The sequence below is a fragment of the Hyperolius riggenbachi genome, chromosome 3 (genome assembly GCF_040937935.1).
Source record: "Hyperolius riggenbachi isolate aHypRig1 chromosome 3, aHypRig1.pri, whole genome shotgun sequence".
Taxonomy (NCBI): domain Eukaryota; kingdom Metazoa; phylum Chordata; class Amphibia; order Anura; family Hyperoliidae; genus Hyperolius; species Hyperolius riggenbachi.
Window position 1 is genome coordinate 280,525,536 of NC_090648.1, and position 24,341 is coordinate 280,549,876.

A 24,341-nucleotide genomic window follows, 5' to 3' on the forward strand; every position below is an offset into this window, starting at 1 on the left:
ATGGCCGTTCCAGAACTTGTTCCTCTGCATGAATGCCTTGGTGGATTTTGAGCAGTGTTTAGGGTTGTTGTCTTTTTGAAAGATCCAGCCCTGGCGCAACTTCAGCTGTCACTGATTCCTGGACGTTGGTCTACAGAATCTGCTGATACTGAGTGGAATCCATGCATCCCTCAACTTTGACAAGATTCCCAGTCCCTGCACTGGCCACACAGCCCCACAGCATGATGGAACCACTACCATATTTTACCGTAGGTAGCAGGTGTTTTTCCTCCATGCCCCTTATGCCCAAATAACTCAATTTTAGTTTAATCAGTCCACAGCACCTTATTCCAAAATGAAGCCGCATTGTCCAAGTGTGCTTTAGTGTACCCCAAGAGGCTCTGTTTATTCTGTGGGTGGAGAAAAGGCTTCCTCTGCATCACTCTTGCATACAGCATCTTCTTGTGTAAAGTGCGTCGAATGGTTGAACGATGCACGGTGACTCCATCTGCAGCAAGATGATGTTGTAGGTCTTTGGTGCTGATCTGTGGGTTGAGTCGGACTGTTCTCACCATTCGTCGCTGCTGTCTATCTGAGACTTTTCTTGGTCTGCCACTTTGAGCCTTAACTTAAACTGAGTCTTTGGTCTTCCATTTCCTCAATATGCTCCTAACTGTAGAAACAGACAGCTGAAATCCTGAGACTGCTTTCTGTATCCTTCCCTTAAACCATGATTGTGAACAATCTTTGTCTTCAGGTCATTTGAGAGTTGTTTTGAGACCCCCATGTTGCTACTCTTCAGAGAAAATTAAGAGGGAAACTTACAATTGACCCCCTTAACCTTCCTGGCGGTAAGCCGCACAGGAGGATTTCTCAGGCCCTGCTGGGCCGATTTGCAAAATATTTTTTGTTTGCTACACGCAGCTAGCACTTTGCTAGCTGCGTCTGCACGCCGATTGCCGATTCGCCGCTATCCGCCCCCTAGACCCCTTGCGCAGCCTGGCCTATCAGCGCCAGGCAGCGCTGAGGGGTGAATCTGGACTCCCGATGACGTCACGACGTCGGTGACGACATCCCGCCCGTCACCATGGCAACGGGGGGGAAGCCCTCCAGGAAATCCCGTTCTTTGAAGGGGATTTCTTGATCGAAGCGGGTGGGGGATGCCGCTGCACAGCGGCTATCATGTAGCGAGCCCTGGGCTCGCTACATGATTTAAAAAAAAAAAAAAAAATGCAAAAACTGCTGCGCTGCCCCCTGGCGGTTTTTGATAGACTGCCAGGAGGGTTAAATACTTTCTCAATGGATTCACTTGTGTATGTAGGTCAGGGGTCACTGAGCTTGCCAAGCCAATTTGAGTTCCAATAATAAGTTCTAAAGATTTTGGAATAGATATTTAAACAATTATTGCACACTTTCTGTTAAATTCAATAAACTTCATTTCACGTCTCAAATATCACTGTGTGTGTCTCTTATATGATATACTTAACTGACATTTTTTATCATAACAACCAATGATTTATAAAGGAAAATCGAGACCGCATGGACTCAATAGAACATAGTAGCCAGTCCTACATAGGGTTTTTTGTAGCACCAACAGTGCTTGCAGCTGCTTTTTGAGGCCTCAGTGGCGGGTCCACACACGGTTAGACCAGGTCGGTGGCAGACACTATTTGCATAAGCTGAAGCTGGGCGATTGTGTTGTGCATTAAGTTTGGTGACTGGTGGAAATACTTTATGGAGGAGCGCTCTCTCCAGGAATTTACCGAGCTGACTGACAATTAACTTTTTTGTACCAATAAAGTTTTTCATATGCACATGTAGGACTTCCTGATTTTGTATATTGTTGTAGGAAAATCAAGACATTTAACAAGGTTGCCCAAGCTTTTGCATCCCACTGTAAATTGGCCACTCCCTGAGTTCTGTAGTACAGTATAAAGATACGGTCTCAGCCTTTTATGGAACCTTCACAGGACATCTTTGATATTCATGTGATATCCTGCCAGTGGTAATGCCATGACCAGCTTTAATGCAATTCTTCTCCTGCAATCATAATGCATAGCAATAGTAATCTGATAACTGCTGATCACATCACAAAAAGTATCTCATCAATCAATGTAGGTACCTGATGACTTTAATCCAGCTACCCCATCCAAGAAAAATAAAGTAAAAATCCACTCAAAATTCTGAATGAAGCCAGGCAAGAAAAAAATTAAGCTGACAGCCTCCCACTTGTGGTATAAGATATGAATGAAATCCTAAACAACTTATAATGGCATAACTGCACAGCCATTGCTCTGTCTTGTAACATAGAGAGGATCATTGGAAAAAGACACCTTTTATGCAAATTCATGCAGCTTGAAAATGGACCAATCCAATTCATTAGCTGCTGCATGCAATTAGTCCAGTTCCAAGCTGCATAAATGAGCATCAACCTGGAATGAACATTTCATTGTTAAGGGACAACTGTAGGGAGGCTGCCATGTTTTTCCCTTATGTGCGATACCAGTTGCCTGGTTGTCCTTCTGATCCTCTGCCTGTAATACTTTTAGCTATAAACCCTGAACAAGCATGCAGCAGATCAGGTGTTTCCGACATTAATGTCAGAACTGATAAGATTAGCTGCATGCTTGTTTCTGGTTTTATTCAGACACAACTGCATCCAAATAGATCAGCAGGGCTGCCAGGCAACTGGTAATAATTAAAAGGGGCACTATGGCGAAACATTTTAAAATGTAAAATATGTGCTAACAAATACAAGTAAGAAGTACGAGTAAAATGATCCATAAATTACTTTTCTCATATGTTGCTGTAACTTACAGTAGGTAGTAGAAATCTGACAGAAGCGACAGGTTTTGGACTAGTCCATCTCTTTATGGGGGATTCTTATGTATTTATATATTTTCAAAAGCACTTAGTGAATGGCAGTTGCTCTGTCCAACTGTCACAAAGCTGTGTGTAGCGGGCAGTGAAACTGGCCAGCATCATTGTTTAAAGAGACTCTGTAACAAATTTTTCAGTCTTATTTCTTCTATCCGTTCCTATGCCTGTTCTAATGTGCTCTGGCTTACTGCAGCTTTTCCTAATAGCACTGTCTCTGTAATAAATCTTATCTACTTTCCTCTGTCGTGTCTGTCGGGCTAAAGCTTGAGTGTGTGGAATGTGCAGGGCTGCTTGTGATGGTTAGAAGCGATACACACCCTCTGCAGGCCCCCTGCACACTCTGTATGACTCACACACTCTGTTCATGTGAGCCTATTACAAGCTGGTTAGTTTGTTTGTAAACACTGCCTAAAACTGTTAATTACAAGCCAGGATTGCAGCAGGGAGTGGCAGAAACAGCACAGAGGGGCACAGGAGAAAATAAGGAATAGATTGGTATACTTTTTAGTGTAAGAATATTAGCGTACATATTCTTTTAAACCCTTTTTGGGGAATATCTTTTTATAAAGAATAAAATCCTTGCTGAGAATCTCCTATGAAGAATCTGTCACTTCTGTCAGATTTCTACTACCTACTGTAAGTGACAGCAACATAGGAGAAAAGTAATTTATGGCTCCTTTTTACTCTGGAAAAAAACGTACTACTTATTCGTCTGTTTGCACATATTTTACATTTTAAAATGTTTCATCATAGTGCCACTTTAAAGTGATCCTTAAGTCGATCAAAAAAAATGAGATTTACTCACCTGGGGCTTCCCTAAGTCACCTGCAGCCGATCGGTGCCCTCACAGCCCCGCTCCGATGCTTCTGCACCCGCTGGCGAACACTTCCGGTTAGGCAGTCACCGGCCGACAGGCATGGGAACGCGAGTGATTCTTCGCGTTCCCAGACATAATTTCGCCCCCTATGCTGCTATTGCGGCCAGGAGGCCGCAATAACAGCAGGGGGCTGAGCGAAGCCCCAGGTGAGTAAATCTAATTTTTTTTTATCGACTTAAGGATCACTTTAAGGGGGAATAACTATTGCAGCCTCCATTTATCTCTTGCTACAGTTGTTAAAATGACTACACAGCTCTCCATTGCAGATGAGCTTGTTTTTCTTGATATCATATCTTGAAGATTGGTGGAGCCAATAGCTGCATACTATGGTTTTAAAACCTTTTAAAGTAGGCCTGTCTATTCCTTCACTATAATAAAGATCTGCAATACTAATAAAGTGCTAGTCAATGTACTTTCAGCAACCAGTGTCCAGATATTTGTGAAGGAGTAATCTGGCATGTTGTTTCTCTAAATGACTAACTACTGGTTAGCCTCTGTTTTAGAGTCCTTTCATATTGCTGTGCTGCGGTACAATCGCACACACCTGGAAAGTAGCACCACGCGTTATAGCCGTGGTGCGACAGAGAAAAAAAAAACCTGCGCCTTTACGGTGCACTTCCCTTCCAAAAGTGGCAGGATAATGCACTGCAGCTTGTTACTTCAGTAGCGCACTTCCGTTGCAGTGCACTACAACCTACTGTATGTATTAGTATAGTGTACATATAAAGTACAGTAGTGTCTCGGTTATGGTGGATCGACTGATGCCAGATAAGTTTGCTTTCTTAAAATGGGCATAGTTAATACTGTACTCTACCCAGTGGCATAGCTAAGGAGCTGTGGGCCCCAATGCAAGTTTTACATGAGGCCCCCCGAGCACTCTATACATAGCAATTGATACGGCGCACCAAAATCTTTCAATGGCATCTACAGTGTCAGAGGTGCAAGAAGGGGATGGGGAACAGTTTAATGATTACCACTATTCAAAGTATCTATAGAAGTGATTATTATGCGCACAGGACCAATAAAGAGCTAATACTGCAGTTGAGGGAGGGCCCTTCGGGGGCCCCTCTGGCCCAAGGGCCCCGATGCGGTCGCAACCCCTATTGCTACGCCTCTGACTCTACCCCACTCTATACATACCATGAACTTTGTTAAATGTTAATACAGTAATTGGAAGTATAGAAACCTTGGGGGAGCCATGGAGCCCAGTCGTTAAGCACAACAGAGCCCACAAATGGCCTAAGAATTTTTGAGCACTGCTGGAGACTTTGTGCTTGTTGTTTCAGACTGCTGGTCAGTTGTTATGGATAATTCGGACTCCACTGTATATTTATAAGTCATATGTTTACCAGGAACCACATCAGAATATGCAGCAAGAAAACTGCTTCAAGAGAATACAATAGCAGTCAACTCAAAAAAATTCAGCATGGCTAGCTGCAATGCTCTGGTGCAGAACTGGCTGCACAGGACGGGGGCAACTAAAAGACATCAGACTGTCTGCTGTTATTGCGAGTGATAGTTTGTCAACGGAATTCTGTCTGCACTGATCATACTTCATAACATTTCACACAGTTTGTCTTGCATGCAAGTATATTGTTCTTAGATTGATTGTAATTTACAATACTTTGTTTTTAGGGCCGAGTCTACCAATGGCAACTGTTGATATTAAAAACCCTGAAATCACCAACAGATACAGTGTCCAAGTGAATAACATTCCTTATAAATCAGAGAAGAAGAAAGCAAAACCTAAAAAGAAGAAACTTACTAAAGCAGACATTGGAACTCCCAGCAATTTTCAGTAAGTGAAATACTGTTTCGTGTTTTGCCTGATCTTAAAATAATTCCCTAGCATCACTTAGGACAAAATATAACCTTTTAATGTTCATCAGATATGATGGTGAGGGGCTTAGAAAAGGGAAAAACATCCAAGGTACCACACAATTTTCCCCCATACATTTTCATATTGTTGACACTGCAATTAAATTTAGATGACTCAGATTTTGAAACAGCTCAACTGAGTGCACTACAACAGCATCCCTCACATCAATCCCAATATCACCTTGACTGTAGGGCTGCACGATTTTAGGTAAAAATTGAAATTGTGATTTTTCTCTCAAATTGCGATTTCGATTTTTTTTTCACGATTTTTTTTGTACTGGAATCTCTTAAAGGAAAAATTAGGCTAGTTACTTACCTGGGGCTTCTTCTAACCCCCTAAAGTCCTCCTGCTCCCTCACCGCCATTCCACTCTCCTCTGTTCCTTAGCTCCGCACCTCCTCGATCATGCTCCAGTGGCCAGGAGTGCTTTGCCCATGCACAGTAGCAATTATTAGTTACCGCGCAAGTGCAAAACGCTACTGGTCACGAGAATGTGATAGGGGAGGCGAGTGACATGTGGCTGCACATGCAGTGTTCAGAGAGGAAAAAAGCAGTGCGGAATGACTACAAGTGACAAGAACAATTTAAGGGGCTGGAAGAAGCCCCAGGTAAGTAACTGGCAATTTTCCTTTAACAGTTAAAGTGTCCTTTTAAAGTTCTAACTACCTTTCAGCTGATTTAACTATGAAACTAGCAGCTGTCAAAGGCCAGGGTGTGTCTCACTAATCACTCTGTGCCTCTGTCTGCCGATGCCATTGGTGAGTCAGCGAGATCACACACATGCACAAGCTGCGGCTGGGACCAGCACAGGGAAAGCAGGAGAGCGTCTGGCTGGACATGCCACAAAGATCAGAGCTGTGTTCTCCCAGCTGCAGCTCAGCTCTATGAGCTCCGTGTACAGGGAGAGGAGGACCGCATCTGGCTGAACATTCCGAGAACCGCCCTCTCTCGTGTGATGTCCCTGCATTCCCCGCCCCTCCACACAACACACAACTGCCAGTGCCAGGAGCTGAGGAGGAGGGCGGAGATAGCGTCCCTGAGTGACAGCGGCTGGCTGCAATGATACAGCCGCCGCTGATCACTAATAAATGCACAGAGCAGGGATCATTTTACCCGGGCGCTCATGAATCTCACCCAGGCGGCCTGCCCAGGTAAATGGCTCTGGGGAGAACACTGCGCTTGTATCTGGCCCCGCTGTGCGCGGATTGGCCAGAAGCAGTGAATATGCATTAGGGTTAATCAGCGGGGGGCGGATCCACTCTGCTCGCTCGAGTGGATCCACCCCCGCTAATTAACACTACTGCATATTCACTGCTCTGGCCAATCCTCGCACAGCGGGGCCAGATAAAAGCATACAGACAGCGGGGGCATAAAAAACGAGGATACTGACGATCACTAGATCGTCTTGTCATAAACCGCGGTTTCTGTTTTAAACCGAAAAAAACGTGCAGCCCTACTTGACTGTGCTGGGTTCCACAACACTCACCAAAGAGGCGCAGAGGATCCAGATGGGAGAGTGTCAACAGAGGGATCACAGCCACATGCCATGTCTGCTTTATTAACAGCCCGAGTGTTGCAGCTCAAGTTCAGATCGAGCTGCATTTCTCTATTGGTTATTTATTTATTGTATTTATAAAGCGCCAACATATTACGCAGCGCTGGACATTAGTTTAGGTTACAGACAATATTTAGGGGGGACATACAGCAATACAACAATACATGAACACATGCAAACCAGATCACACAGCACAGTATGAGTATAAGGTAATGCTTAGTCAGTCACTGGATGGGAGCATGGAGATTAGGCAAGTTGACTTCACTCAAATGCATAGCATGGGTGCACAGTAATGGAGGTGCATGATCATTGCAGTTAGCGTTTGGCTGATTGTGTGGTGCTTGAATTAAGAGAGGTGAGTTCCTTTACCTACCATCTCTCCCTCTGCCGAACTCTGCACGAGGGGGAAGAGGAACCACTAAAACACCAGGGAACTCAGTATAGGGGCAGGAGGGGACCACTAGACACCAGTGAACGATATAGGGGAGGTGGTCTACTGGGTACCAGGGACCTGTATAGCGGAAGGGTTGCACCACATGCAAGGTTGGGGGCTTAGCAAAAGTTGTGGCAAGGGCGTTTCTTGGTGTTCCTTATTCTGGCTCCAAAAGTTGAGAGGTATGCAATAACTAGTTCTCATGAGGAGCAAAGATTTGTCCTTCCTGTTGCCATGAGTGAAGCTAGGCATGTAAGCTGCACATCTCCAATTGGGGTATATTCACAAAACAATGGTTAACCTGTTCAGACCGCACAAGTTTACTGGAATTTGTACAACATTATGTAGAGGGTTACACAAATTGCATAGCTTGCTTTATACATCCGGCACCTTGGCCTCTTTCACATGGAATGCTGAACTATGCGTTTTTGGGCAGTTCAGCTTCACATCTGCCAGCTACCAAAATGCCGCCTTCTCTTAATTTAATGTAGCCAAATTACACTTCTTGTAACCTTATGTGTGTCAGTTTTTGACAAGAGGTGTGATTACCAGTAAGAAAACACGCCATATCTGTTAATCCATGCTACTAGCAAGCGCCCGGCGGGTGCATGGGAGCAGCTGCCAGATGTTGAATACACTGCCTGCAGCCGCCCGTGTGAAGAAGGCTTGTTGTTGGCTGTATAGCAGGCAACATAAGTGATGCATGCGTATAGAGAGGTACACATTTTGGGTAATTCTATGTAAATGAGGTGAATGCCGGTGCTCTTAACGTGCTGTCTACACACATTGAGTTTATCCTTCTTTTATGAATCTACCACATTATTCAGCTCTGCGTAATATGTTGGCACTTCATAAATTAATTATTACATAATGGAAAACAAAACCGTAAACCGTCATCAAAAAGGGTGTAACTAAATGGACAATGAAAGAAAACCGTACTACTGGTAAGCTGCACATTGCTGTAAAGACTGCAGAAATACACACACTATGAAAATATTTTCTTACTTTTCTGATGAATGAATATCTGAAAAGGGACAAGGTTTCAATGACTTTGTAATATAACTAATAGGAAAAGATTTTGTGACCTTTTTTATTACCATGGTTATTAGATCTTATTTAATCAGTAAGATGCTTTTTTTTGCTTGACATAAAGCTCTACCTTTCATGTATTGCTTTCTTTTTATGTTTCAATAAATCAAAAAAAAATCTTGGTCAATACATTTAAAGTGACCCTGAGATGAGGTGAAGTAAAAGACTCTTATCTGGGGCTTCCTCCGGCCCCCTCCCCATGTATCGCTCCCACGCAGTCTTCCTCTACCTTCTCGGTCTCCCGTTAGCATCCCCGTAAGTCTGACCAGTTGGGGCGCATGCATGCACGCTCAGTACGTTACAAGGCTGTTAATGAAGACCGAGAAGGCTGAGGAAGATGGCATGGGAGTGATCCGGGCAGATGGGGCTGGAAGAAGCCCCAGGTATGTATAAATCTTTTATTTTACGGTACACTTCAAGCACTTGCTAACCGCCCACTACCTATGAGTGGCGGCAAGGTGGCTCCCCCAGGACCGCGTAACGCCGATCGGCAACTGCACCTGGGGGACTAATTAGCCGGGGATGCGCGCACATCCGCCGGCATTAGGCTCCGCCCACCCACAACGTCAACCCTCCGATCTCGCCGTTACTAACGTATAATACACTTAAAGCTAACAGTGTATTATACTGGCTGCCTGGTGGTCCCAGTGATCGAGCGACCACCAGGGGAGGAGGCAGCTGTGTATGTAAACACACAAGCACACTGATCCTGCCCCCTGATCGCCCACAGCACCCCTCAGACCCCCCCCCCCCCCCCCATCACTCCCTCAGACCACTGTTTGAACCTAATCACCCATCAATCACTCCCTGTCACTAACTGTCAACGCTATATTTTAGATTAGACCCTTATCAGCCCCTCCTGATCACCTTCCCACACCCTCAGATCCTCTCCTCCCCAGACTTATTTTATTTTTGCCACATGTTAGTGGAAAATGACACTTTGTGGGAAAAAAAAATAAAAATAAAATTCCGCTAACTTGTGACAAAAAATAAAATCTTCTATGAACTCGCCATACTCCTAACGGAATACCTTGGTGTGTCGTCTTTCTAAAATGGGGTGACTTGTGGGTTTTCTATACTGCCCTGGCATTTTAAGGGGCCCTAAACCGTGAGGAGTAGTCTTGAAACCAAATGCCTCAAAATGACCTGTGAAATCCTAAAGGTACTCATAGGACGTTGGGCCCCTTAGCGCACCTAGGCTGCAAAAAAAAAAGTGTCACGTGGTATTGCTGTATTCAGTAGTATAATGTGTTTTGGGGTGCATTTTTACACCTACCCATGCTGGGTGGGAGAAATATCTCTGTAAATGGACAATTGTGTGTAAAAAATAAAATAAATAAAGTCATTAACAGAGATACTTCTCCCACCCAGCATGGGAATGTGTAAAAATACACCCCAAAACACATTATACTATTTCTCCTGAGTACGGCGATACCACATGTGTGACACTTTTTTGCTGCCTAGGTGCGCTAAGGGGCCCAAAGTCCTATGAACACCTTTAGGCTTTACAGGGGTGCTTACAATTAGGCACCCCCCAAAATGCCAGGACAGTAAACACCCCACAAATGACCCAATTTTGGAAAGTAGACACTTCAAAGTATTCAGAGAGCGGCATGGTGAGTCCGTGGCAGATTTCATTTTTTTTTTTTTTTTTTTTGTTACAAAGCGTCATTTTCCACTAACTTGTGACAAAAAAATAAAATCTTCTATGAACTCACCATGCCTCTTAGTGAATACTTTGGGATGTCTTCTTTCCAAAATTGGGTGATTTGGGGGGTATTTATACTATCCTGGAATTGTAGCAGCTCATGAAACATGACAGGTGCTCAGAAAAGTCATAGATGCTTCAAACTGGGGAAATTCACTTTTTGCACCATAGTTTGTAAACGCTATAACTTTTACCCAAACAAAAAAAAATCCAATAAGTGTAGCACAACAAATTTAGACAAAAATGTATATAGAAATTTTACTTTATTTGAAAAATGTCAGCACAGAAAGTGAAAAAAAAATAGCACCAAAAGAAAGCTGTATTAGTGACAAGAAAAGGAGGTAAAATTGATTTAGATAGTAGGTTGCATGACCGAGCAATAAACCGTTAAAGCTGCAGTGGTCTGAATGGAAAAAGTGTCTGGTCCTTAAGGGGTTTTAAGGCCGCAGTCCTTAAAGAGACCCTGTAACAAAATTTTCATTCTTCTTTCTTCTATCCTATAAGTTCCTTTACCTGTTCTAATGTGTCTGTCTAACTGCAGCCTTTCCTATTTGCACAGTGGCTGTATTATCTCTGTTATATGATCGAATCTTCTCTCCTCTGTCGGGCTGAGGCTGGAATGTGTGGAATGTGCTGTGCTGCTTGTGATTGGTTAGAAGCTATACACACACCCTCTCTGGGCCCCCTGCACACTCTGTATGACTCACACACTCGGCTCTTCTCAGCGTATCACTTGCTATGTCTTTTGTTTGTAAACACTGCATAAAAATGGCAATTACAAGCCAGGATTGCAGCAGGGAGCGGTAGAAACAGCACGGAGGGGCCCAGGAGAACATAATGAATAGAATGGTATGCTTTTTATTGTAAGAAGTTGAGTACAGATTCTCTTGAAGTGGTTAAACACAAAGTAAAGGCTGCTGAACATTCTCATAATACCTGGTAGCATAACACATTTATGTGAACAAGCAAGAGCAATGCACAGGACCTTGCATTTGGGGCTAATGTGCAAGAACAGTGGAGCATTCGCTCAGAGCAATGAATCAAGTGTTGGCTGTTAAAGCAACACTATCAATTTACATTTTTTTTTTTCAATTGAGTTAGGAAATGTTTGGGAAGTGCTGCTAAGTACCGGTGTATACATTTGAATGCTTATCTTTGTTTACTGTTATCTAATTCCTTTCACACTTTTCTGACAGCAGTATGCTCTTAACTGGCAGCAGAGTGAGCCATGAGGGGAAGGGGAATTCCCTTACAGTGCACCTGTCAACCCTGTGTGTTAGGGAAAGCTCTTCCTGTCTCTGACTGATCACTCTGCATAGAGCAGACAAAATGTATCTTATGTGCAACATAAACGTGTGTGTGTGTGTGTGTGTGTGTGTGTGTGTGTGTGTGTGTGTGTGTGTGTGTGTGTGTGTGTGTGTGTGTGTGACCTGACAGGCTTTTAATATAACTCTGCTTCAATATTACACGGTTATTATGTCAGACTGGAGATATTCATACCTCTGCAAATGACATTCCAAACGTAGCTAAAATCTACCCTGGTCTCCCACGTCAAAGGCAGTGCCCTTAAACAGTACACCATCCAGCCACATTTGTACATTTTGTTATTTTAGAACACTTGGTTTGATAGTGTTCCTTATAAATTAAAAATAACACAGCAATATGGAAGGGAGAAAAGCGGGTTGGCACTACTGCAGGAGCGAGTATCTTGCGGTGGCGTTGCGGCAATCCCACTATCAGCCAAGCGTGCTCAGGTAGTAAGGCATAAGCATAGTGGCAGAGGAGGCAGGAAGTAGAAGAAACCGGCACTGCTGAAAGCTGTGTTTATTATCCAATATAAATAGTGGTGCATACACATGCAATAAAACAGGCTGTAAGCGCTGTAGTACAAAATGCAAAAGTTCAAAATGCTGGTGGGATACCTTGTGGTGCGGTGGGTGTCGGCACCCGACACCCACCGCACCACAAGGTATCTCACCAGCATTTTGAACTTTTGCATTTTGTACTACAGCACTTACAGCCTGTTTTATTGCATGTGTATGTACCACTATTTATATTGGATAATAAATACAGCTTTCAGCAGTGCCGGTTTCTTCTACTTCCTGCCTCCTCTGCCACTAAATTAAAAATAATCTTGATAGTTCTAGTCAACTGCACCGGTTTTTGTGTAATGCTTATTTCTGAGTGGGATTTTAAGCTTTTTATTTATTCACACTTATAGTATGCATCGCGGTTTGCTGGACCAGATCCATGTATTTTTATGATAAAAATCTCAAACCATAATGCATTTTGTAAGGTCTTGCTCCTAAATCATTTAGCACCTGATTTCTACAGAATTGCAGAGTATCTGACTATCTCTCCTATTAGGAGCTTCCTGCACTAGGAAGCTTTCAGACTGTCCGCATTATTGGTTACAGGCTGCCAAAAATTCCTGTTGTTGTCCTGTCCTTAGGATAGATCCAAACCCACCCAAGGATTTTCCCGGGACAATGGCCTCACATTTATGCGCATCAGTATTCTGCTGTGCAATATGTACTTCCTGCAGAATTTTGTGCAGGAAAATTGGCTTCTTTGCATCTTTTCTTGACACAAGGCTGTTCAAAAGTCTTTGCCTCCCTTTTCAAGCGCTGCACTGGTGGCAATACAATTCTGTATCCGACTCTTCAGGAGGTGCTGGTCCTGGCTCTTGCTGGGTGCTCTTTGATGTTTTGAGGCCTTCATTATTGTAATTGAATCTCTCCTTTTTGAAGTTCCTGATGATCAGGTAAATAGTAATTTCCAGTGCAGTAGTCCTAGCAGCAAATACTTTAAATGGGAGGCTATTTATAATGCAACATGATGGCTGCATATGTTTCTCTGGCGTTAAAGGATACCCGAGGTGACATGTGACATGATGAGATAGAAATGGGTATGTACAGTGCCTAGCACACAAATGGCTATGCTGTGTTCCTTTTTTTCTTTCTCTGCCTGAAAGAGTTAAATATCAGGTATGTAAGAGGCTGACTCAGTCCTGACTCAGACAGGAAGTGACTACAGTGTGACCCTCGCTGATAAGAAATTCCAACCATAAAACACTTTTCCTATCATAGAATGGCTTCTGAGAGCAGGAAAGCGAGAAAAAGGGTAAATAGTTCATAGATTTTAGCTCTGGCATACTTCAATGAATGTGCCATTGAGCAAAAACAACAAAACAGTTAAAACTTAAGAAGTAGATTTAAACATAAAATAAAACAGTGGAATATCTTAAAGGGAACCAGAGATGAACGTTTCACACAAAATAAACATATCAGTCGATAGCTTGTAAAGAATAAATGCTTTAGCTGATAATTTTGCTGCTATGGTGTGCCTTTTTTAGTGTTTTCTTTTATCCATTATTGCTCCAGGAAAAATTAAATATGGCCGCCGGCTCATATCCCTTCTCCTTCCGGGTTATGAGTTGTTCTGGATGTGCTGTTTAGGCCAGTGGTTCCCAACCTTTTCCGGCCCGGGGAACACTGTCTGACCAAATTTTTCTCCGGGGAACGGCGCGGTGGGGGTGGGGGCTAGGGGATGCGGCCCCCAGTTGTTTGCGCAACCTAGTTTCCCCAGTGTAGCCAGTATAGTGCCCCAGTATAGCCAGTATAGTGCCCCAGTATAGCTAGTATAGTGCCCCAGTATAGCCAGTATAGTGCCCCAGTATAGCCAGTATAGTGCCCCAGTATAGCCAGTATAGTGCCCCAGTATAGTGCCCCAGTATAGCCCCCCAGTATAGCTAGTATAGTGCCCCAGTATAGTGCCCCAGTATAGCTAGTATAGTGCCCCAGTATAGCTAGTATAGTGCCCCAGAATAGTGCCCCAGTATAGCCAGTATAGTGCCCCAGTATAGCCCCCCAGTATAGCTAGTATAGTGCCCCAGTATAGCCCCCCAGTATAGCTAGTATAGTGCCCCAGTATAGTGCCCCAGTATAGCTAGTATAGTGCCCCAGTATAGCTAGTATAGTGCCCCAGAATAGTGCCCCAGTATAGCCAGTATAGTGCCCCAGTATAGCCCCCCAGTATAGCTAGTATAGTGCCCCAGTATAGCCCCCCAGTATAGCTAGTATAGTGCCCCAGTATAGCCAGTATAGTGCCCCAGTATAACCCCCCAGTATAGCCAGTATAGTGCCCCAGTATAGCGCCCCAGTATAGCTAGTATAGTGCCCCAGAATAGTGCCCCAGTATAGCCAGTATAGTGCCCCAGTATAGCCAGTTTAGTGCCCCAGGATAGCGCCCCAGGATAGCCAGTATAGTGCCCCCCGCCCGTCCACGCCGCTGTTATTACTTTAACAGCTGCCGCTCTCCCCTCTCCGGCGCGTGTATATTCAAGCAGCGTATCTCCGGCTGCTCTGTGTGATGCGGAAGGAAGCAGGGCAGCGGCTTCCTGTAACGGCGATATGTATCGCCGTTACTATGGTAACCGAGCCCTGCCTCCTGCGCATCACATACAGAGCAGCCGGGAGATACGCTGCTACAATAAATACATGCGCTGGAGAGGGGAGAGCGGCCGCTGCTAAGGTAATAACAGCGGCGGCCGCGGGGACGGGCGAGAGGGGGAATAAGAGGACGGCACACCAGGCAACGTTCCGCGGCACACTAGTGTGCCGCGGAACACTGGTTGAAAAACGCTGGTCTAGGCTATATGAGACTAGGCTGCTATCTAGGCTAAATGCAGCCTTTCATCTATGTGCTTTCATTTTGGTATGATGCGCAGCTGCCTGTAGGAAGTGTCTCTCATAGTAATGAAACTGCAGTCATCATCAGTATCTAGTGCACACAGGGATCATATTGCAGCCACAGAGCTTCTTTCTCAGCAGGAGCAGCCCCTCCCATGTCATCACAGCTCTCAGTATGCAAAGCAGGAAATCTAAGCCAGGAGGGGGAAGGCTTGGGCTTGAAAAGACTCCACAGAAGTGACTCGGCTATAATGATTCCAGGTCAAACCTCGACTGAATAGTCGGTGGATTCTTATCACAGCTTCTAATCGACTAATTAAGCAGATAACAATGAAACTAAAAGCAGGGTAGGTGTTTACTGTCATGTTCCCACTGATAAATGTAATAAAATACATGAGGGTGCTTCCTCTCTGGTTCTCTTTAAGTCATTTTTAGGAGAAGGAAGATGGATACAATTGTTTATTTCGTTTATTTTCGCCTCAGGTATCCTTTAACCACAAGATGATGATGCTTTCAAGTACATTTGTAACCACAAGAAGATGATGATTTCAAGTACATTTGTCCCCCTTTTTAAAGCCTTCATTCCACCCATATAATTCAATCAGAGTGATTTCAGCCATACTTGTTCACGACTGCACCTGTGCTGCTGATAGATAGATAGATAGATAGATAGATAGATAGATAGATAGATAGATAGATAGATAGATAGATACGGTCAGTGTTCTCCCCAGAATTTTTTTTTCAGCCGGGTGGAGAAGTACGGGCCCTTTTCCACTAGGAAGCATGATCGCAATCGCGCTGCGATCACGCTACCTACAATTCCCACTACCCGTGAGTGCACGGTATAGCTGCTGGTAAAAGAGCACAATCACATGACAGTTGTGATTCGGAAAAAAAAGAATGCATGCCAGTGAGAAATGAGCATTGCGATTTACAAGTTATCACGGTGCTTATGGGGGGTAGATTTACTTAGCTAGGGCTTGTTCCAGCAATCGGGTCCCTTGCTGTAGTTGCAGTCTACTCCAGTGTGTCGCTGTGTAAGGTCCCCGACTTTGGTCACGGATACGTCTGCTCCTCTCTGTCATGCTTCAGAGGCCAGGATGATTCTGTGCTTGCGCAGTTCACACATACTTTAACTACATAATCGCAGAATGCTCCAGACTACAGGAGCGTGAGAGAGGTGCACAGATGAGACTTTGCTTGCACAGTAGCCTGCAACCAACTGGGGCTGGGGATCTTCTGGAGGGTAGCGCAACCACAGAAAGGGACCAGATGCAGACTGCTAGGGGCTGGAAGAAGCCCCAGCTAAGTAAAGCTTCTTCCCCCCCCCCCCCCAGTTCAAATAGGTATTCTTATGAGACTGTCAGCTTTAGTGAACAATGAATAATTTGGCACTTTGATATTCTTGACTCTTTCTTTGCCTGGATACACACTTCAGCCCATTAAGGTGCCACATTCCTTTAGTGACCTCTTTGAATTGCTGAGTGATTTATACCAGTGTGCCATTCGTTTGCCGTTTCTGGAATTTAATTACCTGGGTGCCTATTTAAGCTGAAAGTGTTAATTAGATGGTCCTCTGCAGTACGGGGCGTGCTGGAGTGACTTGTAAGTGACTAAGCTGTCCGTGTCACTTTCCCCTGCCGTGCGATCTTCAGCTCTGCGAGTCTGCGTGTGAAGCAAGGATGATCTCTCCTCCCTGGTGTGACAGCTGCTTCTGCTAATAGCTGCACGGAGTTGTGAGGGGCGGGGAGCACTCGGCTGCCTCTGGTTATTACTGGTTGGAGGGAGGCAACAATGAGTAAACACACTGACTGCTAAATGCAGAGAGGGAAGGAAAGAAAGCCTTCAGCTACCCGGGAACTAATAGCAGTGTGCGGGCATGTATAATGAAACGGCGTAATCTGGTCTATTGTGGACAGACACCTGACTCATTATACCACATGGGCGGCCGAATTTTATCCGGGCGGCCGGCCAATCTTACCCGGGCGGTGCGCCCTGCTAATATGCTCTGGGGAGAACACTGGCGGTGCCCTACTTACAAACAAGTTCTGTACCGGGAGTTTGTAATTTAAATTCGTTTTTTAAGTTGAGTCCTGTGTTAATCATGCAGAAACATGGACAGAGAACTCTGGATTTGGAATGTATAGTTTTAAACAGTGTTTTTGGTTGTTTTCAATGTGCTTTTCCATTTAACAATATGTACCGTATATTCCGGCGTATGTCAACCCCTCAACTTTTCCATTTAAAATATAGAGTTTGGGGTATACTCTCTGTATAAGACTCCCTCTTCCAACGCACACCAAATAAAAAAAATAATCGTATACTGGTGCTATGTATGAACAGATACTGGTGCTTTTCTGTATGTGGTACCCAGTATATAATGGTATACAGGCGATTTGACTGGTTGGCTTGGTCAGCTCTCCCTGTTTATCAGAGCAGTATGGAAGAATAGATTACATTGTGTCCATAAAACACGCCTCTTTCACCTGTCGGGCCCTCCTTCTCCACCTCTCAGATCTCGCACATGTGCACCTGCAGCACTTCACTACAGTCCTCAGCAGCGAGATCTGAGAGGAGGTAACAGGATAGGACAGGCCAGACTGGTGAAGGTGGTGTGTTTTAGGCCTCGTTCACATCTGCTGCGCTGAAAAACATGTGAAAGCGTGTGGTAAAAAACGCATGCGCTTGTGCATGCTTTAGTGCACGTTTCTGTGCGTTGCGCTGCGCTTCTTTAAAACGCGTTTTACTTACTGTAGCAGCAGCAGTTGTCAATAAAACTTTGTTTTTGTATGTAAATGTGTTTTTTTCTTCAATTTGGGGTAAACGCATGCGCTTCTATGCGCTTGTACGCACTTCTGTGCGCTAAAAAAGCGCACCCATTCACTTGCATTGATGTGTGCTTTACAGCTCAGCGCACAGAAATGCATGGAACACTACGTTTTTGTAACGCTGCTCAGCGCAGCGCATAGATGTGAACCAGCTACATTTAGTTACAGGAGAAAATGAATACCTTGCTGATTGCACAGGGCGCTGTGAAAAGCGCACAGAAATGTCCCTGATGTGAACGAGGCCTTATGCGCGTAGCACAATCCCTTTCTTCCATACACTGGGCGCCCCAGACCTTGCAGCGTGAGCGGTGAGCTTCCAGTACCCAGTATTTAAACAGCATATCGCACATGCGCATCACGTATCAGCAACGCGTAAACATCAGCATGTCGTGTATGCACTTCGCATATCAGCATTGCGTATCACCCAGCATCAATGATACCCGTATAAGATGACCCCTGACTTTTCTGAAGATTTTCAAGGGTTAAAAGTAGTCTTATATGCCAGAATATACAATAAATTCAGAAAAAAAGTATTGTACATGAAGACAACTTTGTATCTGAACCCTTGTAACTTGAGATGTTTGCAAGTAGGGGACTGCCTGTGTATCTATTAGATATATTGTATGTGTGTAGGCTTTGCTGCACAGAAAGGCAACACTGAAAGAGTGCATTTTATGAGACAGATTACTAGAACATTGCAGCTTTATACTTATATTTTACCTTTTTAAAGGACACCCTCAAGTATGATTGGAATCGAACTTCAGATGTGTTCTGGGTTAGGGATCCAGAGTGTATTTGAGGCAGATGACTAGTACAGCAGCTAAGCAAAGAATATTTTCAAAAATAAGTCAGCAGTGCCATTGTCAATGCCCCCTCTCCTCAGTTTCTTTTAAGATAAAATTTCAAAAGTCATGGTAATTTGCAGTCATGGTGGTTGCAGAGGCGGAAGCACAGAATCAGGACCAGCTTGATTTACACTCATTCTGCAGGAACCATACTCTCCAAGTGAGATATGTACAATTTGCTTGATTCTGTACACATTCAAAAATAGCTATGCTATTGTAGGTACACACAATGGGAACATTGCACAGCCAGCTTTATCAAAGTACACATGAAAATAGTAATGCTTTCTAAATCTTTTTCCAGCATAGTTTTATGTAGTCACATACCAGGGGCAAACGCAGGATTTTTAAGGGGGGGGTTCCTGAAAGGTCCAGAAGCACGTATGTCCCGAGTGCTTCCGAATACAGGTGGCTCCATACTGCCCATGCACAAAAGTGCGCTGGCGTATTACGGAGCTGCCTATCTTTGGAAGTACTCAAGGACACAAGTGTTTCTGAGGGCTTCTGGAAGCAGCAAATGTGAACGGGGTACAGCGCTGGAACAACTCCCCAAGAGAGGAACAGGAGATAGACTTAGTTTGGACAATTCAGTGGAATATGCTACATAGTGTCACATAGCGCAAGCGATACCCATATGATGCAGGGATATATGCATCTGCGGAAGATGTCGGCGCTACATAAATACTAAATAATAATATTTTGCCTCACCAGGATTGCACTTTTATTTAGCTTTCCTGTAAGACAAGAACACACAGTCAGCTCTAGGGGAAGAGGGAAACAAAGGTGAATGAGGGAGGGCTGGTGCACACCAAGAGGGCTTCTGAGCGTTTTTCAAATCAACAGTGATTTGAAAAGCGCTTGGCTAATGTTACCCTATGTGGGTGTTCCCACAGCAGCGTTGTGATTTTTTCAAAATCGCAGGTATACTGCATGTAGCATGTTTTTGAGCAATTCATTCAAAAATCGCTCTGAAAATCACTTCACAAAATCACACTCACAAATTGCTAGCGATTGCTATTGTCATTTTGGCGTTGCACTAGCCCAGAGAGAGGAGTGGAGAAATTGAGAATAGCCTGAGATGGAGCAGAGAACTTATCTGTATTGAAGTCCCACATCACACAGGCTACTTGCCTGTAATCGGACTCCTGTCCCTGTCAGTCTCTCACACAAGTCAGAAAGAAGCCCTCCTGGAGTCTAGGGACTGTCAAAAACTTTTCAGCTTGTTATCCACACCTTATCCACACATGCAGTCATTATAACAATGGGGAGAGACCAGACAGATGTTTGCCCACAGACCCTGAGTCCAGGCAAGCTCTGCATCATGCTGTGCATATTTACCAGCTTGCCTGCCCTCTAATTTCATCATGTCTGACACTTCTGTGCTGTGGAGAGTCCAGGACTCCATAATCATCACTGTAGGCTGCATCTTCTTGTGAGGGTTGTGAGGGAAGCTCGGCTGCCTCTCTCATTCTATTAGCTGGAGGGAGGCACCAGAAGTAAGAAGGGAGGGAGAATGAGGCTGTTTATATTATGCAGGCTTCCCTGGCTGAATACACAGCTCAGTGCAGGGGGGAGGTTCCAGACACCCGGAATAGCCCCCTGAGTTCGCTAGTGCATACATTATAGGCATTAGCAGTATCCCTGCTTTTTATGACCATTTCAGTGTGTGCATGTCCGTATGTGTCTGCGTGAGTGTGAGTGTTTTTTTTTTTCCTTATTTCCTTGATGTGCAGTTTTTCCCCAGGTAGTTGCTAACATATTTTTTTTCTGCATATTTCTAGGCACATTGGCCATGTTGGCTGGGATCCAAATACTGGCTTTGATGTAAGTGTAACTGTGATCTAATTTTTTCTTTGTTGATAGAAAACAGAATTACCTCACTTAAATGTGTGTTCTGTTTTAAAGTGTTTAAAAAGATAATGTTTAGCAATTGGAGGGGAAGGAGTATTAACAGACATTTCATTAGGTTAATATAAAGTTACTTCCTGTGTTCAGTTCCAATTACAAGAGTACAGAAAGCACCTTCCTTTTTTCTTTCTTTTTTTTTTTTTTTTACCTTCTTCGTTTTGGCTTGAGTTGGGATGATTAGAACAGCTGTCAGGTTTTTATTGTCTGGTCTCTGTTTTGGCATAATTAGTGTTCCAGCTAGTAGGGTAGCTGAGGACAAGGACCAAAGTAAAATCTTTTCATAAGGGACACTAACAAATCTAAATAATAAATAATAGAGTGAGAAAAACATACAGTATTTGTGAGGTTTTATGGCTGTGACCTTGCTGAGTAGGTTTCATCCTTTCTGCCTCAAGGACAAGTCACCAACAACAGGAAGCGGACACAAATAATTACAGTGGGGATACAAGAAGTTGACAGGTTCTAAAACTTCCCTAAAATGCATTCAAATGATTGGTCTTAAAAGCATATGCAGTATAGTTGCATGGAGGAAATGGCACTTCTGCATACCAATTTGGGTAGTGTTCGAATATCTGTGGGACTAGTGGATAACCAGCAGATGACTGCTTTCACTGGTAGAATTGACTGGGCATGTTTTAAAACTTAGATCAGTCTCAAATCCACTCCCTAGGCACCTTCACCAAAATGTGCGGCAGTAGCTGCGTCTTCTTAAGGCTCACACCCACTCTTTTCTCTGTAGTTGTAAAGGTGGCCATACACTTATAGATTTGCAGCAGATTCGACCATCAGATAGATTTGTCAGATGCCTGTCAAGTCGAATCTGATGTGTGCCACACACTAGGAACAGATGTCCAATAGATTTCAGAATGAAATCTATCTAAATGTATTATTGGAACATTAAATCCAATGCAACTCTATGGGCCATCGATCTGCTGCTAGCAGCAGATCGACCTAGATTTTCCATCCTGTCAGATCAAAGCGATCGAAATCGGTCACAAATCAATTGAATGGGGAATTTGATAGAATCGATTTCTGATCGATTCTATCGGATCGGTCGCTGAAATCGACCAGTGTATGAGCCCCTTAAGGCTGCTCAGCTAATCTGTTAATTCATGTTTATCAGTTTGGTGGTAAAATGAAATACAGGCAGCCGAGTTATACTACTTCTGCATGTAACGTCCACCAATGGACACAGTCGGCTACAGAGTTTAGTCTTTTTAGTTTGTGCTTTACAGCTGTCCTCTTCCCCCATCAACGCTATGCAAGTTACATCGGCTGTTTACCATTAGAATTTTGAAGCCTGGTGACACATGAAGCTGTGTTTACTTCACTGTGTTAAAATACAGAGTTACTAAAATATATAAATAAGGATCAATTTTGACTTCTACACACACTCAAAATAGTTCCAAACGCACATTATTACTGTAGACCTATTTTGTTTATTAAAGGCACATTAGGAAGTCAATGAGCAACTGACCTAATCGCTTATAGAATTTGTCTAAATTGTATATGCTCGGCCTTGTACTGACTGGGCATGTTGCCAACAAGTGTTTTAGTGTGATGGAACACGCCCTATTCTTTTAAATCAGATGGGACCATATTACACTGCATGGCAACTTGTTGCATGATAGCACTGTGCCACACAGGTTGCTTAGTGTGAATAAACTCCATTAAAGGTATGACCTGCTGAGGCGTCACTCCTGCCATTCATTTTGTTACAATTTACTTATCTTTGTATCAGATTAAATTCCCTACAACATAGTTTAGAACTGATGTGTTGGTGGACTAATTCATAAAGGTAGCCATACACTGGTCGATTTGCCATCAGATTCGGCCAACTGACAGATCCCTATCTGATCGAATCTGATCAGAGAGGGATCGTATGGCTACCTTTACTGCAAACAGATTGTGAACCGATTTCAGCCTGCAACCGTTCACAATCTGTTGTGGTGGTGGTGGTGCTGCCGCCGCTCCCCCCGCCCGCATGCCCGCATACATTACCTGCTCCGCCGGCGCGACTCCAGTCCCCAGGTCACCGCTGCTCCGTCTCCGCTCTGGTCTCCGGCCCCGGCATGCTTTACTTCTTCCTGCCGGGCAGGAGGAACTGAAGCATGCCGGAGACCAGCACGGACACGGAAAAGCGGTGACCGGGCGTAGACGTGCCGGCGGAGCAGGTAATGTATGCGGCTCTATTGCGTCGGTCGTCGGGTACTCGAACGCCAATAGCGACACGCTCCCTACCCGCGGGCGATCGACGCTAATTTTCCGCACGGAGCGATCGCCGGGATCGGACGAAAAGGATCGAAATTTGGCGTGTAGCGCGAACGAATGGCAGCAGATTCGATCCCAGTGATCGAATCTGCTGTCGAAACGGCGGCGAATCGGGCCAGTGTATGGCCACCTTTATGTTGCATAGATGTCTCCAATAATAGTTTGTCTTTTATCTAATTTGCAGTGCTGTACATGACTGAATTTAAACCCCACCTTGTGGCCAAGATGTGTAATTTCAGTCGTGTAATTTCTCTTTTGCAGACTATTGAATGTTCATGTAATCCTACATTCTATAAATCCAGCATTATTGCGAATAGCTTGTAGAACACGTAGCTAAATAGTAATATGTACTTACATGCTAAAAACTTGTGCTTCCAGACAGTGATTCCACCTCAGAAGCAATTCAGATTTACTACAGAAGTTAGTAATGATAAATGGATAAGTGTTCTCACAGTGGCATAGCTAGAGACAGAAGATATACAGATACTGAGACATTTGTTTGGTACCCCTTCCCAACAAAATAAGTACAGTAGAATCTCGTAACCGTAAACTGATATAGTAAGCCTTTTGATATAGTAAACTCAGTCCTCAGGTCCCAGTAAATGCGGTCATACATTGTATATATAAATATACAATGTATGACCAATGAACCTAAACTCAGAACTTCTCTGCTCTAAAAGATAAGCAAACAGCACAGTAACCTTTTAAAGAGAACCCGAGGTGGGATTTACTTATGCTAGTGGGGCACAAAGGCTGGTTGTGCACACTAACACCCTCACAGTGCTGGCGACATGCAGCGTGTCGCCAGCACAATGTTTACCTCTCGCCTGTCTGTTAGCGCCGCTCCCCCGCCTCCTCCGTATCGGCGCTACCCGCCCGCATCACTTCCCTCCAATCAGCGGGAGGGAAGGGACGCAGGCGGGTAGTGCTGATACGGAGGAGGCAGGGGAGCGGCGCTAACAGACAGGCGAGAGGTAAACATTGTGCTGACGACAAGCCAAAACCGGAGCCACAGAGACCAATGTTAAAAATAGCAGCCGTCTTCAATCAATAAAAAAAAATCCCTGGGGGATCTGAATTAAAAAACTGAATCACGGGCCCCGGATGGGACTTCACGGAGCCCAGATACACGTAGGGGAAGTGGCAGGCAATGCAAAAATGGATCTCCCTCACACTAGTGTTGTCCGGATCATGAACGATTCGGATCTTTGATCCGAATCTATTTTGTGAGTCGAATCATCCGAATCATCAAAATGAGTGATTCGGATTGCAAAAGGGGCGGGGCCAGGAGCGACACGCCCCCTCTCAGCGGGCAGCGGGGTCCTGGAAGCAGAGCAGAGATGGATCGCTCTGTTGGAGGGGACTCAGGGGAGCCAGCCTTGCAGGGAGACAGGTAGAGGGG

At 44.4% G+C, this 24,341-nt stretch overlaps 1 protein-coding gene across 2 annotated transcripts in view; it reads left to right on the top strand.

Moving 5' to 3' along the window:
- WASL (WASP like actin nucleation promoting factor) overlaps positions 1 to 24,341 on the top strand; it is a 121,722-nt gene that overhangs the window by 78,025 nt on the left and 19,356 nt on the right. For both annotated transcript variants that reach the window (XM_068276375.1, XM_068276376.1), the window contains exons 6-7: positions 5,372 to 5,534; positions 20,542 to 20,584. In XM_068276375.1, coding sequence (XP_068132476.1) covers positions 5,372 to 5,534; positions 20,542 to 20,584 — 206 coding nt within the window. The remainder of the gene's footprint in view (positions 1 to 5,371; positions 5,535 to 20,541; positions 20,585 to 24,341) is intronic.